Raw genomic sequence first — 18,941 nt, 5'->3', positions numbered from 1 at the left:
ATAAAGGAGGTAAAAAAGGGAAAAGAAACATATACAGTGAGGGGAAAAAGGGGTGGGTGGTGGGGGGAGGGGATTCAGATTCTACGGGGGCCAGTTTCGATTGGCAGCCGTCCGTAGGTGCCCTTTGAGAGCGGTTTTGAAGGAGTCAAGGGATTTGCATGTCTTAATGACTGTTGGTAGGGCGTTCCACATTTTGGTGGCATATGTCTCCTCAAAAGTAGACCAATCGCAGCTCATTCTCCCACACAAAACAGAACCATGCCTGTCCAAGTGAAAAGTGAAAGATGGTGTTTTTTTTTCTTCTTTTTGTTTAATTGTCTCACCTCTACAAGCTTGTGGATCTGCTACTTTTGTGTGACGCTGTAGTATGATCAGGTAGGGCCAGTGGCGGCTCCAGACCATTTTTACTGGGGGAGCTATAAGGGAGCTTGACTAATAATGGAGGTGCTATGTTCCGCTATGCGGGACGATTTTTTTGTTGTTAGGCCTACCATTAGGAGAGATAACAGGCCATGTTGATCAAAATAACATGTTTTCTAAGTTATCTAATTGTGTAGACTTAAATTAACTTAAGTAATGCAGCTGTTTAACAATTATTCAACTCTTGAGTGTAAAATTGAACCAAATGGACACACTTGGTTTCATTTTACATCATTTAGCTGGGGACCACCTGGAACCCCTCAGGGACCGCTGGTGGTCCCCGGACCACTGGTTCAATCAGAACCACTGCTTTTCAAGTTTTAAATACTCTTATCAACCTGGGAGAATGCTTGCTTTATTGCAAATGCCATGGAAGAGGGAAACAAAATCATAAACTCAACTCAACACACAGTCTCACACACACACACCCAGGCGAGAGCTCTCTCTCCTGTAAGCACGCACGCAGTCAGGCTGTCAACATTAGCTTTAGCATTAGCATGGTCTGTGTAGACTGTGTAGCATCAAGCTATCACAACTGACTGCTATGTTTGTCAACCAAAACTGCCAGAGTTTTGCTTTTGCCCAATTCAAAGAGCTTCTGATCTAACACATTGTAGAGCAAATTAATGAATAACGAGCCCAAGGAACGCGACGACTCGAGTGCTCACAGCTCAACTGCCCAGCCCACACTGGTAGGCTACACTCTGCGCACCGGTCCTGCACAGGCTGACGGACGAGTCACTGGGAGAGAGGCGGGGCTCACTGACTGCCTGCATTCACATGAATGCGTCTCTCAACCATTCTGTCAAACTTCACCTTGCGTTAATCGCGCGTTAAGTGGGGGGAAAATGTACATTTTGTTTGAGAATTTCTTGGGGGTGCTACAGGGGTGCTATGGGATTTTTGGAGGTGCTATAGCCCCCGCAAGCCCCCCCCCCAGCGCCGCCCCTTGGTAGGGCGCTAATGTCGCCTGCCGGCGCTGATTCGAGGAGCTTTTCGCAGAGCTCTCGTCTCTGCTGCTGCTCGACTCGACTCCGTTTCACTCTTCCGGGTTCCTTTCCAGACCTCCTGCCTAACGACGTACAGGCGTAATGGGTCTAAACGCGTTAAAGCAGCTCTTTTGTTCTGACCAGGTCACTGTTCCTTCTGCAAACAACTCTGAAACGAGAGAGTTCTGTACGTGTGTGTGTGTGTTAAGGCTGTCCCCAAACATTCAAGGTTCGAATGTTCGCTCGTTAGGGTTGGCACTCGAATCTTAATTAATGGGCTTGAACCATTCGTTTCTTTTTTGTTTGTTTTTTAAAACAAAAATATTATTTTTTTCCTTTTTTATTAACTCGAAAATATATCTCGGCGAGAATGCGATATGAGCATGTAAAAAAAAAAGTAGGTTTCTAGTGCATTCCTGTCAGAAGTTATTTTTAAGTTTTTTTTAAAGAAATATCTCCTTGTCTTCTGTCCCTCTCCAAAGTCTCCCGTGCACAACTGCACATTCATTTGGTGATTGGCCTGCAGCTGAGGTGATTGACCTTTCTCACCTTGTTCTGTGAGAACAAAAGAGTTCCATTGAATGGAATGTCTGACGCGTCTCACTCACTCACTCACACACACACACACACCAGCATGATCGCTGATAGAGGGAACCGTTCTTAGCATCCATAATATATTAGCATATGCTCTCTAGCATCACATAGCCTATTGCTAAAAAGAAGTGAACTATGATCATTGTTAAGCAAAACGGTCACGGTGACAGAGGTTCTGCTTTTGCCCTGTGCCCACTTCAATGGGCTTCTAGTACACAGGTGGAACAAATGAACGAGTGACAGCTAACGAGCAAACTACGCTGTCGTCTGCCAGCAAGCTCGCAGATCAGCAGTTTTCGCGGAGCCACAGCCACTTGACTGTGTGTGTGTGTGTGTGTGTGTGTGTCACAGTGTGTGTGTGTTGGGAGAGACGAGAGAGATTGATAAAGAACGGGGGAGACGCGCTGCGCTCTGATCGAGACGCGCTGCGCTCGGATATCTCAAAGGTTATTTTTTAAATTAATTAGAAACAAATGGTCCGGAAGTTCGAGTCCTAAAAAAAGGGATAGGGTACAGCCTTTGTGTGTGTGTGTGTGTGTGTGTGTGTGTGTGTGTGTGTGTGTGTGTGTGTGTGTGTGTGTGTGTGTGTGTGTGTGTGTGTGTGTGTGTGTGTGTGTGTGTGTGTGTGTGTGTGTGTGTGTGTGTGTGTGTGTGTGTGTGTGTGTGTGTGTGTGTGTGTGTGTGTGTGTGTGTGTGATTACTGCACTTATTTCAGTTTTAATCGCTGTGCTCTTTCTTTTCCTTTCACGCGTAGGATTTACTCGTGTTTGTTTGAATAATGAGGGAGGAGTTTCTTTCAGCATTCCTGCAGGTCATTAGTTTATGTGATTGTGTCTGTGTCTGACAACATGGGCCTGTCTCCCAGTCAAAGCCAACATGGGCCTGTCTCCCAGTCAAAGCCAACATGGGCCTGTCTCCCAGTCAAAGCCAACATGGGCCTGTCTCCCAGTCTAAGACAACATGGGCCTGTCTCCCAGTCTAAGCCAACATGGGCCTGTCTCCCAGTCAAAGACAACATGGGCCTGTCTCCCAGTCAAAGACAACATGGGCCTGTCTCCCAGTCAAAGACAACATGGGCCTGTCTCGCAGTCAAAGCCAACATGGGCCTGTCTCGCAGTCAAAGACAACATGGGCCTGTCTCGCAGTCAGAGCCAACATGGTCCTGTCTCCCAGTCTAAGACAACATGGGCCTGTCTCCCAGTCTAAGCCAACATGGGCCTGTCTCCCAGTCTAAGCCAACATGGGCCTGTCTCCCAGTCTAAGCCAACATGGGCCTGTCTCCCAGTCTAAGCCAACATGGGCCTGTCTCGCAGTCTAAGCCAACATGGGCCTGTCTCCCAGTCTAAGACAACATGGGCCTGTCTCCCAGTCTAAGCCAACATGGGCCTGTCTCGCAGTCTAAGACAACATGGGCCTGTCTCCCAGTCTAAGCCAACATGGGCCTGTCTCCCAGTCTAAGCCAACATGGGCCTGTCTCCCAGTCTAAGCCAACATGGGACTGTCTCCCAGTCAAAGCCAACATGGGCCTGTCTTGCAGTCAAAGCCAACATGGGCCTGTATTGCTGTCAGAGGCAAAGACGTGTGTCAGGCACATGCATGTTAGCCTGGCTAATAAGCCAGACCGAATCAGCCGTTGGCAAAAAATAAATTGCCTGCCGGCGGATTACGGTCTGGAGAGGCTCAATTGTACGCCCATTTCCTACACCAGAGAACGTGTGGCCAATCGGGACACGGTATGCAATATGGGCGGGCTTTGGTACAGTGACGTTCAATGCTTGAGACCTTTGACTGACAGTAGCTCTGACCAATTGTGTCAAAGAGAAAATGTTTGAACCCGCCCCCCGGGAAACAAGATCCATACACAGCATCTCCAGACTCAAATACCACACGACAGTGTGATTTGAGTCTGGCTTATTAGCCAGACTACATGCATGTGACTGTAAAAACATGACAAAGCAGAAACTCCAGTCCAGCTTGTCTCTTGAGTATTCAAACCACCATTTGATTTCTGACCTGTTACTATCACTTTCTAATCCCTGTCTGGAAACGTGTTGGCCATCGTAAAAGGACAATGGCTAATTGATTGCACTGGTGTTAAAATCGACTGGTGTGGAAGGCTTGTAACAATCGGCCTTTTACATTGAAAGGATAATTATTGCTAAAGGAAAAAACAGCGGGATCGTCGGGTTAACTCTGTGGTATTTTATATAGAAGCCACCAAAGGATGTCGTTGAGCAAACAGAATGGCAATACATACACACAGTTTACATTGGGAAACAACCAGAATCAACAATCAATAATCACAACTCAACCCCCCTCCCAACCCAAATGAGTCCCAGTCCCAGCCAAACGTAAAAATAAACACAGTTCATACGGTGCTAGCGGCACGCTACCGCTCGCCCACAGTATTATGAATAGCACCCGCGTCGTTCCTCTTCTCGCCGTGCACGCGCACTATAGAGCCTTTTAAAGTTCCTCGTAATCCACACAGAATGAAAAGACCGCTCCACGCTGAACGGCGAGTTCGGGGTACTATAATCCAACAAGGACCAAACGTTTGGAATGATCTCACCAGTATTGACGTGACGTCTCTGACGCTGTTCGCCTCCACGCACACTGTGATTCCAAGCGATCAATATCCAACGGCAGCAACAGCGCGTTCCTGTTCCCGATGGCTCGATTGTCCTTTGCCTTGGCTGCAGATACTACGCGTTAAACCTTGGATAGTGGTTTAACCGGTAGCCCTATCTGGCGCCTCGGAGCTCCTCTTTATCAAATGTGCACCCTGGCACCTAGGTTCGTTTGTCAATTCGATCCCCTTCCCTATGTCACTTCCTCTATAAATAAAGTTGGGTGACAGCATCAATCATTCAATTACCCCCTGTATCAGACCTGTTACCTCTCATGTGAACCAGAAATGTTAGAATTAACTGTAAAGTCACTTCACATGTACTTACATCACACGTACATAATAACATGCATAGGTCCAGCAGATAAATACAAAAACATTATGTGCATTTGTCACAGGCTGTTAAAAGTAGCTTTTACTGGTCAGAGATAATGGTATTTCAATTCATCTTTTAGTACTGTCTTCTAAATATTCATATGTTGTCTCTGTCGGGTGGAAACCTCATGTCCTAAACATGTTACTTTTCAGGATTTAATCCATTTTGGGCGGGAACCCCTTTTGGTGTTTTAAAGCATTATGTTATACTTTAGCTATTGAAAAATAGCAGATCTACAAGCTCATAGCGCGGCACAGAGTGCCGCGCTATGAGCTTGTAGATCTGCTATTTTTTGAGAAAATGTGGCGCAAATCTCTGAATATAATCTTTCAGAGCGAACGTTTTAAACTCGAGTCTTTGCTTCTGGGCCGTCCTTGGAACAACATATTTTCAGATGGGGGGTCGACGGCCAATTACATATATTATTTTTGGGGGTCCTTGACATGAAAATGTTTGAGAACCACTGACAAACATGGGTCTTTCAGAAAACTGTCAGGATTTCGAAGGCATTTGTAGAATTGTCCTCGGGTCTAACCCATTTTGGGCGGGAACCCCTTTTGGTGTTAGCATTATGTTATGCTTTAGCTATTGAAAAATAGCAGACCTACAAGCTTGTAGCGCGCCACCGAGTGGCGCGCTATGAGCTTGTAGGTCTGCTATTTTTGAAAAATCGAAGAACGACTGACATAGAAACATAGCTTTTTCAGAAAACTGTCAGGATGTAGAAGACATTTTTAGAATCTGATCTCAGGTCAAAATGGGTTAAATGGGTTTTAAGCCAGAGGTTCACCATGTTACTCACACAGTGATGGACGAGGAGTGGAACATTATTGACTTACTGTCTCACAGACAAAGGCTTGTGTTTATAAAGTGCCTAAACAGAAAGACATTGTTGTCTCATCAGGGTGGAAGGGCAAACCCAGTAGTCGGTCTGACTGGCCGAGGGATATCTTACAAAACGGTGTCGGTTGTTAGTCCATCAGTGTGTCCATTTTTCTACGTCCGTCCGTCTGTCTCGGCCTTTGGCAGCCAGCCAGAAGGACAGCTCCGTGGGTTCCTGGACCTTTTTAACCCATTTTGACCCGAGATCAGATTCTAAAAATGTCTTCTACATCCTGACAGTTTTCTGAAAAAGCTATGTTTCTATGTCAGTCGTTCTTCGATTTTTCAAAAATAGCAGATCTACAAGCTCGTAGCGCGCCACTCGGTGGCGCGCTATGAGCTTGTAGATCTGCTATTTTTCAATAGCTAAAGCATAACATAATGCTAACACCAAAAGGGGTTCCCGCCCAAAATGGGTTAACTAGAGAGTCGAGACCCACACACATTGTTGTCTACCCGGGACCCGGAACTAGTAGAAAATAGCAGATCTACAAACTTGTAGATCGACTATTTTCACTACTTCGTAAAGGTGTTCTTAATTTTGTTTCTGTGAGTTCTTTTGAAATGTTATTTTTAAATTCATGTAAAAATATGAATTCTCTGGGATTTTTTTGGAAATGTTTTAAAATAATGATAAAACACTAAATGTAGAATTGGGAAAAAAAGAAGAAAGATATTTACTTCCAACCCAGAGATTCCCAATCCAGTGTTTTGTAATCAATGGGCTAGCTAACTGACTGACTAATGTTGATTTTGCCAGAAATCTTTTATTTAGTTTTAGTCAGTCTTTTGAATAATATTCCATTTAGTTTTAGTCATATTTTAGTCATATGAAATGTTTTCAGTTTTAGTCTAGCTTTAGTTGACTAAATCTACAGCTGATTTAGTCGACTGAAATGTATTTTAGCAGGCCTTGATGGTGTCATAATCGCAGATTTTACACTTGGTTGCATGCTGAAAATAGCAGATCTACAAGCTCACAACGCGTTGCAGCACTGGTCCCTCCCTAACATTTTAGTCTAGGTTTTTATTTGAAGAAATTGTCAGTATATTTAGTCATACTTTTAGTCATCATAGCTTAGTTTATATTTTGTTTTCGTCAGTGAAAAAGGCTAGTCAACGAACATTTTTTCGTAATTTTGTGTTAACCCATTTTTGGCGGGAACCCCTTTTGGTGTTAGCATTATGTTATGCTTTAGCTATTGAAAAATAGCAGATCTACAAGCTCGTAGCGCGCCACCGAGTGGCGCGCTACGAGCTTGTAGGTCTGCTATTTTTGAAACATCGAAGAACCACTGACATAGAAACATAGCTTTTTCAAAAAACTGTCAGGATGTAGAAGACGTTTTTTACAATCTGATCTCAGGTCAAAATGGTTGAAGACAAAATGAACACAGTAACTGACTGACTGACTGTCTGGTTTGTGTGTCCTAGGTGATGGAGAGCGAGGAGTTCATGTTGCTGCCGGCCAACCAGCTGATCGACATCATCTCCAGTGACGAGCTGAACGTTCGCAGCGAGGAGCAGGTTTTCAACGCCGTGATGGCCTGGGTCAAATACAGCATCCAGGAGCGCAGGCCCCAGCTACCACAGGTTAGTGACTGGGTCAAATATAGGCCCCAGCTACCACAGGTTGGTCTAATGACTGGGTCAAATAAAGGCCCCAGCTACCACAGGTTGGTCTAATGACTGGGTCAAATATAGGCCCCAGCTACCACAGGTTAGTGACTGGGTCAAATATAGGCCCCAGCTACCACAGGTTAGTGACTGGGTCAAATGCAGGCCCCAGCTACCACAGGTTGGTCTAATGACTGGGTCAAATATAGGCCCCAGCTACCACAGGTTGGTCTAATAGCTACCACAGGTTGGTCTAATGACTGGGTCAAATACAGGCCCCAGCTACCACAGGTTGGTCTAGTGACTGGGTCAAATACAGGCCCCAGCTACCACAGGTTGGTCTAATGACTGGGTCAAATACAGGCCCCAGCTACCACAGGTGGGTCTAATGACTGGGTCAAATATAGGCCCCAGCTACCACAGGTTAGTGACTGGGTCAAATATAGGCCCCAGCTACCACAGGTTGGACTAATGACTGGGTCAAATACAGGCCCCAGTTACCACAGGTTGGACTAATGACTGGGTCAAATACAGGCCCCAGCTACCACAGGTTAGTGACTGGGTCAAATATAGGCCCCAACTACCACAGGTTGGACTAATGACTGGGTCAAATATAGGCCCCAGCTACCACAGGTTAGTGACTGGGTCAAATATAGGCCCCAGCTACCACAGGTTGGACTAATGACTGGGTCAAATACAGGCCCCAGCTACCACAGGTTGGTCTAGTGACTGGGTCAAATACAGGCCCCAGCTACCACAGGTTGGTCTAATGACTGGGTCAAATACAGGCCCCAGCTACCACAGGTGGGTCTAATGACTGGGTCAAATATAGGCCCCAGCTACCACAGGTTAGTGACTGGGTCAAATATAGGCCCCAGCTACCACAGGTTGGACTAATGACTGGGTCAAATACAGGCCCCAGTTACCACAGGTTGGACTAATGACTGGGTCAAATATAGGCCCCAGTTACCACAGGTTGGACTAATGACTGGGTCAAATATAGGCCCCAGCTACCACAGGTTGGACTAATGACTGGGTCAAATATAGGCCCCAGCTACCACAGGTTAGTGACTGGGTCAAATATAGGCCCCAGCTACCACAGGTTGGACTAATGACTGGGTCAAATATAGGCCCCAGCTACCACAGGTTAGTGACTGGGTCAAATATAGGCCCCAGCTACCACAGGTTGGTCTAATGACTGGGTCAAATATAGGCCCCAGCTACCACAGGTTGGACTAATGACTGGGTCAAATACAGGCGCCAGCTACCACAGGTTGGACTAATGACTGGGTCAAATACAGGCCCCAGCTACCACAGGTTGGTCTAATGACTGGGTCAAATACAGGCCCCAGCTACCACAGGTTGGACTAATGACTGGGTCAAATACAGGCCCCAGCTACCACAGGTTGGACTAATGACTGGGTCAAATACAGGCGCCAGCTAACACAGGTTGGTCTAATGACTGGGTCAAATACAGGCCCCAGCTACCACAGGTTGGTCTAATGACTGGGTCAAATACAGGCCCCAGCTACCACAGGTTGGACTAATGACTGGGTCAAATACAGGCGCCAGCTACCACAGGTTGGTCTAATGACTGGGTCAAATATAGGCCCCAGCTACCACAGGTTGGTCTAATGACTCGGTCAAATACAGACCCCAGCTACCACAGGTTGGTCTAATGACTGGGTCAAATACAGGCCCCAGCTACCACAGGTTGGACTAATGACTGGGTCAAATACAGGCGCCAGCTACCACAGGTTGGTCTAATGACTGGGTCAAATATAGGCCCCAGCTACCACAGGTTGGTCTAATGACTCGGTCAAATACAGGCCCCAGCTACCACAGGTTGGTCTAATGACTCGGTCAAATACAGGCCCCAGCTACCACAGGTTGGTCTAATGACTGGGTCAAATACAGGCCCCAGCTACCACAGGTTGGTCTAATGACTGGGTCAAATACAGCGTCCAGGAGCGTAGGCCCCAGCTACCACAGGTTGGTCTAATGACTGGGTCAAATACAGCGTCCAGGAGCGCAGGCCCCAGCTACCACAGGTTGGTGACTGGGTCAAATACAGCGTCCAGGAGCATAGGCCCCAGCTACCACAGGTTGGTGACTGGGTCAAATACAGCGTCCAGGAGCGTAGGCCCCAGCTACCACAGGTTGGTGACTGGGTCAAATACAGCGTCCAGGAGCGTAGGCCCCAGCTACCACAGGTTAGTGTCTGGGTCAAATACAGCGTCCAGGAGCGCAGACCCCAGCTACCACAGGTTGGTGACTGGGTCAAATACAGCGTCCAGGAGCGCAGACCCCAGCTACCACAGGTTGGTGACTGGGTCAAATACAGCGTCCAGGAGCGTAGGCCCCAGCTACCACAGGTTGGTGACTGGGTCAAATACAGCGTCCAGGAGCGCAGACCCCAGCTACCACAGTTTGGTCACTGGGTCAAATACAGCGTCCAGGAGCGCAGACCCCAGCTACCACAGGTTGGTGACTGGGTCAAATACAGCGTCCAGGAGCGCAGACCCCAGCTACCAAAGGTTGGTGACTGGGCAGTGACGCACAGTAAAGTTCGTCGGGATCGGGACTCGAACCCGCGACACACGTGTCATGCTGGATTACCAGCCAAGGTGCCTTAGATCTGCTATTTTCAAAAGTTCTATGTATACAGTATATAGGTTTAATCCATTCAGGACGGGAACCCCTTTTGTTGTCGGTGCCGCGATATGAACTTGTAGGTATGCTATTTTTGAAAAAACGTGAAAATGTGGTGCAAATCTTTGAATAATAATATTCTTTCAGAGTGAGCGTTTTTTAACTCAAATCTTTGATTCTGGGGGGTCCCTTGGAACAACATATTTTCAGATCCACGGGGGTCCACGGCCAAATACAGATAATTCTGGGGGTTACATGGGTGAAAGTGCTCTACAGTGGCCTTTCTGGGGGCTAGTTTTCATAGACCTGATTGCTTATTTCTCTCAAAAATTCAGGAGGTCATGTACTGTGCTCTCTGTGTGACTCAGGAGGTCAGGAGGTCATGTTCTGTGCTCTCTGTGTGACTCAGGAGGTCAGGAGGTCATGTTCTGTGCTCTCAGTGACTCAGGAGGTCATGTGCTGTGCTCTCTGTGTGACTCAGGAGGTCAGGAGGTCATGTTCTGTGCTCTCTGTGACTCAGGAGGTCATGTACTGTGCTCTCTGTGTGACTTGCAGGTGTTGCAGCATGTCCGGCTGCCTCTGCTCAGCCCCAAGTTCCTGGTGGGCACAGTGGGCTCTGACCCGCTCATTAAAAGTGACGAAGAATGCAGGTGAGGGGGGGGGGGGGGGGGGGGGGGGGGTGTGTGTGTGAGAGAGACTTGTTAACAGTGGGGCTGAAATTCTGAGAGCTGTGTAACTTGTTTTTAATGAATAAATCAAATGTAAATTCGTCAGGTCTGTATGGTAGAGTATGTTAACACAAACATACTCTAACATACTGGTAGATCGCGATCTACCAGTAGATCACAAAGGCTGTGCAGGTAGATCACATGACATGCCCCTAAAGAGTATTTAATTTAAATATATTGAAGAAAAAAAACGATAAAAAAAACAAAAACATTTCTCCCCCTAATATACAATTGGGGTGGTTGTATTTGGTCTCCCTGCTCTTCTAGTGAGACATTTAGATGGTGTCAAAGGGCGTGTAATAGAAATTTGATTTGAAATTTTTAAGTGGATTTTCTTTGCCCATGAAGTCCGGCGAAAGTTCCCCTTGCATGACTTTTTCTAAATGTTCGATTCAAATCATCTCTGGGTTTTTTTTCATCTGAAACGTTTTGTAAATATGATTTTAGGCATGCTTATACCTACTATATCTGCACTTATTCGGTCAATTTGAACGCCGTCCCCCTTTCTCCCCCGCAAGCAGTGAAGTTCACACCTCCCTCCCGGCTGGAGACGGGCATTGTTCAAGCTAATGGGTCATTTGCATTCCAACTACTTCCACATGTAGGCAAACTTACATTACGAATGCACTCACAACATAGACTAAATGTTGTTTTAGAGGTTATATTTGTTATATGCGGTTTGCAGAAATAACAATGTCTGACTTTATTCCGAAACGGAAAAAATATATATGGTGAAATATGGTGTGTTGACTGACTGGCGTATTGTTTCCACCAAGCGATATAAATAGATATAAATAAATGTTGACTATACACGCCATCTTTATAGCATAATTATGTAAGGTGGTGATGATAAAAATAAATAAATTATCCTGGAATAATAAAGTTTATAGCATCGTGACTATGAGCTGTGCATGGTCTGTTTGACCCGACCGACATTTCCTTTCCTTGGAGCGAGAATGCTTGCCGATGCGCGATTCCAAATAAAAATGACAGTGTTTGAAATCAGTCCAACCCGATATACGTCCCGAACCTCTAAATGTTTTGTCAGTCAAAAGATAACAGTTCTGTCCGTCCTTCTTTGTCTGTAAACTTTTCTGCACGCGACCAGTGGAACTGATTTGCACGCATCACGGCTCTATTTTTTTTCTCTCTCCCTCTCTCGCGGAGAGGGAGAGAATATGTTCATGAATCCAAGTAACTGACGGTGAGGTATGTGGAAGTGCATTTTAGATAACGCTGTAGCACTATTTGTGGCGGTGATGCGTCACATGACTTGATCTATCCTATGGTATATAAACCGTGCTGCTATAAACCTCAGCTGCTGCTGAGATGCAGACCTCTGGCGCTGGCACAATCAATCAAATGTATATTAATTACATCGATGCGCCCTTGCCCCTTACCCATACACATGTAGCCTATAATGTCTCCCCCTCTATATAAAAATGACAATATATAACTCTAATGTCGTATTTCGTCTGACTGGACAATGCGCCTGGCTCTGGCTGTGGTATTTTATTGGCTCAATACAAAGTCGGACAGTGTTTTATCCGTTCCCAAACTGTGTTGGACCCTTAGAGTATAAGGTTGGACCCCTGTTACCTCCTGGCCGAGCTGACGCACCCCCAACTCCCAGTATTGTATTTGTTATTTGGTCTAAAATGATTTTTATATATAATCCGTTAATCACACAATCAAAGACCAAATAATTTGCAGGCAGTTGGCGTTAATTACCTCGCGCTGCGCAAGGGTATTCAATATAGCGCTCACACCGTCACTATAATTATAGTTTGGTAAACTGGAATGAAAAAGAAAAAATAAGTCGAGTTGTCCTGTCGAGTTGAAACGCCGCCTTGAATTAGTTGGAATGTGACATTTAGAAGACAATGGCAAGTCGTCAACCCCCCCGCAGCGGGGGGGAGAGGTGTGAAGAGCATTAGAAGAGATGCAGGGAGAGAGTGGCCAATGGAATTGCACGAAAAACACGGTCATCATGACCGTTAGCCGTCAGAGTAGTAGTGAGTTTAGTTCAGACACGCTAGTGTTAAAAGAGGAGATCCGCACAGCGTTTTAAAAGCTCCCAAAACAATGTATTGACAACAGAGCGGAAAACATTCAAACGTTTCGGCCTCAGGGGCCTTTGTCAGGTACCTGACGAAGGCCTTCCTTCCTTGGTATTGTATTCAAGTGTGTGTTTGTGTGTGTTTATTTGCTTCAGAGACCTGGTTGATGAAGCAAAGAACTACCTGCTGCTGCCCCAGGAGAGGCCCCTGATGCAGGGCCCCAGAACTCGGCCCCGGAAGCCCATCCGCTGTGGAGAGGTTCTGTTTGCAGGTCGGTATCTCCTGTCCTACAAGCTTGTAGCGCGGCACTCGGTGCTTGTAGGTCTGCTATTTTTGAAAAATCGTGAAAATGTGGCACAAATCTTTGAATATATATTCCTTCAGAGCGAACGTTTTAAACTCAAATCTTTGCTTCTGGTGGAGGTCACTGGAACTACATATTTTCAGATGGGTGTCGGCGGCCAATTACAGATATTTTTGGGGGTCCTTGACATGAAAATGTTTGAGAACGACTGACATAGAAAACATGAGGTTTTCAGAAAATTGTCAGGATTTAGAAGACATTTTGTAGAATCGTCCTCAGGTCTAAATGGCTTAAAATGGGCTAATCTCTCTCTTGTCTTTCTCCCTCAACTGCTCCCCCTCCTGGCAGTGGGTGGCTGGTGCAGCGGCGACGCCATCTCCAGCGTGGAGCGCTACGACCCGCAGACCAACGAGTGGCGCATGGTGGCGTCCATGAGCAAGCGGCGCTGCGGCGTGGGCGTCAGCGTTCTGGACGACCTGCTGTACGCCGTGGGAGGCCACGACGGATCGTCCTACCTCAACTCCGTGGAGAGGTCGGGAGTCGTTACAATTTACATTTTAGGCATTTAGCAGACGCTATTACAAAAAAGCATGGCAATACATCATATACATAAAAAAGTAGTTATCATGAAACATGCGTAAGCACACAACAGTGGAATATATCTATATAATGAAACTATATGTATAAGCTATACATATATAATATACTATACTATACCATATACATATATACTATACAGTGCTATGACTACATAGAAAGCTATTCTAGTGCTGTCTACGTAACATGCTATAAGTCTGTATAAAATGCTATCTACGTCTACATAAAGTGCTATCTAAGGGGCTAGGGCAAGTGCTACGGGCCATGATGGGGTCTGAAAAGGTGGGTTTTCAGACTACGGTCACCTCTCGTACTTTCTTTCAGTCTGCCCCCGGCCCCCCCCTCCCCCTCCCCCCCCCGCCTGTCTGTAATGTTGGTCACAAAGGAGATCAGAGTTCTCATGGGTCGTGGAATTTCTGGAATGTGATGGAATTTTGAAGTCTGTTTTTGCCAAATCTTCGCCTTACTGCTAAGTAAAGTGAAATTAATTAATTCGCTTAGAATAGATTTAGAACAGTGGTTCTCAACCAGTGGTCCGGGGACCACCAGTGGTCCTTGAGGGGGTTCCAGGTGGTCCCCAGCTAAATGATGGAGCGTTGGTAACAAAATGCACCCAATCTTTAACTCTTTGGGTGTGTAAAATTTATTCATTTTCAGGGCAAGACCCCATTTGAAAAGATATGGCAGGGCTCTAGATTCTCATGATTTTAATTTGAAGGATGGACCTGGTCCATTTGGTTCCATTTGTACACCCTCTTATCGCACACACCATACCTGTGACTTTCATTAGCCACAAAAAAAGATATGACCCCATAATGGTGACATGTGGTTTCCATGTCGTCCCCAGATACGACCCCAAGACGAACCAGTGGAGCAGCGATGTGGCGCCCACCAGCACCTGTCGCACCAGTGTGGGCGTGGCCGTCCTGGGGGGCTACCTGTACGCCGTGGGGGGGCAGGACGGCGTCTCCTGTCTCAACATCGTGGAAAGGTGAGTGACCAGCGACGGGGATGGATTCCCCATTAGCCGTTCTCTTACCTTATCCCATTCTTGGCGGGAACCCCTTTTGGTGTAAGCATGATGTTATGCTTTAGCTATTGAAAAATAGCAGATCTACAAGCTCATAGCGCGCCAACGAGTGGGTTAAGGCTTAAACGCTTATTTTGACTGCTAAAAAAAAAATATTATTCTCTCCACATCTGTCGTTCATAATCACCAAAGTCGTTGCACAGTGTTACCACCACACCGCAGTCTAAGTGTTAAAGGAGAATTCCATGCTAGAAGGCTTTCTTACCTTTATTTGTAGTTGTTACGTCCCCACCAAAGAGGTCCAGGTGTTATTTTGTGCAAAAGTGCATTATTGGCTATTTCCCCTACCATAAGCCCTCAATGGGGGTTGGGTTTTTGTGCTAATTCGCTTATTTCCATCGAAATAAGTAGTAAAGTGTGCCGCTTGGGATACTATTTACATTATGAAGAGAGCAAAAACATTTTTTTTGAGCAATGAAAATAAGCGAATTAGCACCCCCATAGCCCCATTCAATTAAATGCCATGAAATGCAATTCATTGAGGGCTTATGGTAGGGGAAATAGCCAATAATGTGCTTTTGCACAAAATAACACCTGGACCTCTTTGGTGGGGACATAACAACTACAAATAAAGGTAAGAAAACCTTCTAGTATGGAATTCTCCTTTAATAAAGAAGTCTATCTTGAAGTTTGTCTGTGGAAACATTCTCTCTCTGTGTTTTTAGTAGTACTCTGACTCACATCGTGTGTATTTTTAGTAGTACTCTGACTCACATCGTGTGTGTTTTTAGTAGTACTCTGACTCACATCGTGTGTATTTTTAGTAGTACTCTGACTCACATCGGTCCTCATTCACAACGGCGTTTACGCTCATAACGTTACGTAACGTGAGCGGAGCGTGAGCGGACAGGCATTTACGTGGATTCCCACATTACGGGGGAATTCATGAAGTTGAACGTGAACTTGACGGTGACGTTGTTTGGTCGGAAACTCCGCTATAAGCTGCGCCAGCTCTCATGGTCGTGTACTGCTTGCGTAGATTTATTCAGAAGGCTTTAGTCTTCATGCTGACTCAATTAAAAGTCCCCAAACCTCAGATAAAATATGTAGGCATGTGTCAACATTGGTCAGCACATAAAAAAAATTATAGCTTATATAAAAGCCAAGTATCACTTGTATGCCTAAATGCAAGCATTCTAGAGGCAGGTTAGCCTAGAGTCCCATACAGAAACTGCCCCTGCAAGCCCGACACCTTTTTATTTATTTATTAGGATATTTCTAGCATGCGCGATTGCGCTGCTCACTTGACAGCTTTCTACTCGCAGTGCAACGCGTTGTGAGCTTGTAGATCGGCTCTCGCGGACTCGCGCTGCATGTTAAAAAACAAACTCACAATTATTATAAGAACATACACTTATCTGCATTCTGCACTGTACGAATCCAACGTTGTTTAGTGTAGTAATGCCTGCAGTAGGCCTATTGAAATTGTTTTGTTACGGAGCTCCTTTGAGTCACACTGTCGGTGTGTGTGTGTGTGTGTGTGTGTGTGTGTGTGTGTGTGGACAGTCCAATCTGGGTGAAATTCACATTGGAAAATGAATATAACGGCGAGCCTGGCCCGGACAGAACAGATTATTTCTATGGTTCACAGACATGCCGGTCTGACAGACAGACAGCAGTCACGAGGGCTAATTAGCCCTATAAAAATATAGAAGTCCACATTATTGCATCAGCGCGTGCAATTCGGCCAGTCATAGTTTTAAGCCAGTGCACCTTAATTAATTATAATATGGGGAACTTATAGCTAGGCTGTAGGCTATTACATTGATCTCATCATGAGATCAATCAAGTTTGGTGCCAAATGTCCCGTGCATCATTTTAATATGACGACATCATGAAATTAACCTGCACTTAGATCTGACAAAGAGGAGGCTACCCGCCGTATATGGTTGAAAATTGAAATAGCTATAGGCCTATGCCTACGTGTCCATGATCAGAACAAATCCATTCTCCACATGGCATTCAGACAGATGACAGTGAGATGATATTAATCTATTCCCCGCATGAATCAATGCAGCTCTGATAAAAATATCGGATATATGTTTTACCTCTGCAAAGGTGTGAGTGAGCAATTGTTCAATAGAAAAGAAAAGGCTTTATAATATAATTGCCAAGTATAGGCTAGCTTGCTGCCTTGGTCCCGAACTTAAATAAATAAATGGCCAAGCTGCATTTTATACCGTAAGTCAGCTTGCCATTGCTGTAGCGGTGCGGAGCAGCGTTCACCGTTTTGTAAGCTTGGGAAAATTATTTATATAGTTTAATGGTAGGCTATAGACAATATAAAGAATCACGCACAAATGTAATGGTATATGGATGTAAAAAAAGAGACGTGGTGGTCGTCGCTCCGGCGCTTGACATGGTCAGTTCATTTTCTTTTAATTTCCTGTCCTTTGATGGATTGAGTGTCAGTTTGTACAGTTTGTATGGTAGGCCTATAGTGGTATACTTTATACAATGGTGCAAAAACTTGTTTGTGGTCCTGTGGAATTAGGAAATTAATAGAGGGCTATATTCATGATATATCTGCACAGCACTGACTGACCGCGGCAGTATAGCCTAATTTCTTTCCAGCAATCATTTTTATTTTAATTTGTGAAGCCACTATACTAGAAAATATCATTATTTTGTTGCATTCCGTCAGGAGGACCTCTATTTAGTTTGAGCTGTAAGGCCTATAGTTCTTTTTTGTTTTTTTTACTGCTGTCTGCTGAGTCATGCTTGACGCCTTTTATGGTGTGAAATGGGGCGTGGATCAATGCAAATGAAGTTATCCGCTGATTTTCCGATCATTTGGCACCCGCTCGCATTCACCTGCGTACCTCACAACATACACCTGCGTACCTGTGGTACACACCGCTCTTTGAATTGCACGGCAAAACAACGTTGCGTGATCGGACGGAATTTCCCGCATCTGTTTACGCTTCCGTTACGCTTCCGATACACTCTGGCGTATTTCTCCTTTGTGAATGAGGACCATCGTGTGTATTTTTAGTAGTACTCTGACTCACATCATGTGTGTTTTTAGTAGTACACTGACTCACATCGTGTGTGTTTTTAGTAGTACTCTGACTCACATCGTGTGTATTTTTAGTAGTACACTGACTCACATCGTGTGTATTTTTAGTAGTACTCTGACTCACATCGTGTGTGTTTTTAGTAGTACTCTGACTCACATCGTGTGTATTTTTAGTAGTACTCTGACTCACATCGTGTGTGTTTTTAGTAGTACTCTGACTCACATCGTGTGTGTTTTTAGTAGTACTCTGACTCACATCGTGTGTATTTTTAGTAGTACACTGACTCACATCGTGTGTATTTTTAGTAGTACTCTGACTCACATCGTGTGTGTTTTTAGTAGTACTCTGACTCACATCGTGTGTATTTTTAGTAGTACACTGACTCACATCGTGTGTATTTTTAGTAGTACTCTGACTCACATCGTGTGTATTTTTAGAAGTACTCTGACTCACATCGTGTGTATTTTTAGTAGTACTCTGACTCACATCGTGTGTGTTTTTGGCGGTACACTGACTCTGACTCACATTGTGTGTGTTTTTGGCGGTACACTGACTCTGACTCACATTGTGTGTGCGTTCCAGATACGACCCCAAGGAGAACAAGTGGACGCGCGTGGCCTCCATGAGCACCAGGAGACTGGGAGTGGCGGTGGCTGTCCTGGGAGGGTTCCTCTACGCAGTGGGAGGCTCGGATGGGACGTCGCCCCTAAACACAGGTAGGCTGTCCTGTCCTGGGAGGGTTCCGGGGGCTCAGATGGGACGTTGCCCCTAAACACAGGTACGGTACTTATTGGAACGGGTGGACAAACCTTTTCCGATTTTATTTCGAATAATTGTTAGCGAATGAATTGATAGTTTCAGCCCTATCTTACAGCCACTGTGGCGAGGGGGGGGGGGGGGCATGGACATCACACTCTGCTATTCTGGGGTTAAAAAAGGGACTGGTATTTAACGTGGGGGGGGGGGGGGGGGTAAATGGTAAA

At 45.5% G+C, this 18,941-nt stretch overlaps 1 protein-coding gene across 1 annotated transcript in view; it reads left to right on the top strand.

Annotated features, from left to right (window-relative positions):
* Positions 1-18,941, top strand: part of klhl20 (kelch-like family member 20) — a 45,673-nt gene that overhangs the window by 21,175 nt on the left and 5,557 nt on the right. The window contains exons 6-11 of the mRNA XM_079512112.1: positions 7,325-7,483; positions 10,715-10,809; positions 13,103-13,218; positions 13,600-13,783; positions 14,696-14,839; positions 18,541-18,674. Of these exons, the coding sequence (XP_079368238.1) occupies positions 7,325-7,483; positions 10,715-10,809; positions 13,103-13,218; positions 13,600-13,783; positions 14,696-14,839; positions 18,541-18,674 (832 nt within the window). The remainder of the gene's footprint in view (positions 1-7,324; positions 7,484-10,714; positions 10,810-13,102; positions 13,219-13,599; positions 13,784-14,695; positions 14,840-18,540; positions 18,675-18,941) is intronic.

Source organism: Electrona antarctica, assembly GCF_951216825.1.
Source record: "Electrona antarctica genome assembly, chromosome: 1".
In the NCBI taxonomy this organism is placed as follows: domain Eukaryota; kingdom Metazoa; phylum Chordata; class Actinopteri; order Myctophiformes; family Myctophidae; genus Electrona; species Electrona antarctica.
Note: the sequence above shows the minus strand (reverse complement) of the source record. Positions and strands in the feature narration are given on the sequence as shown.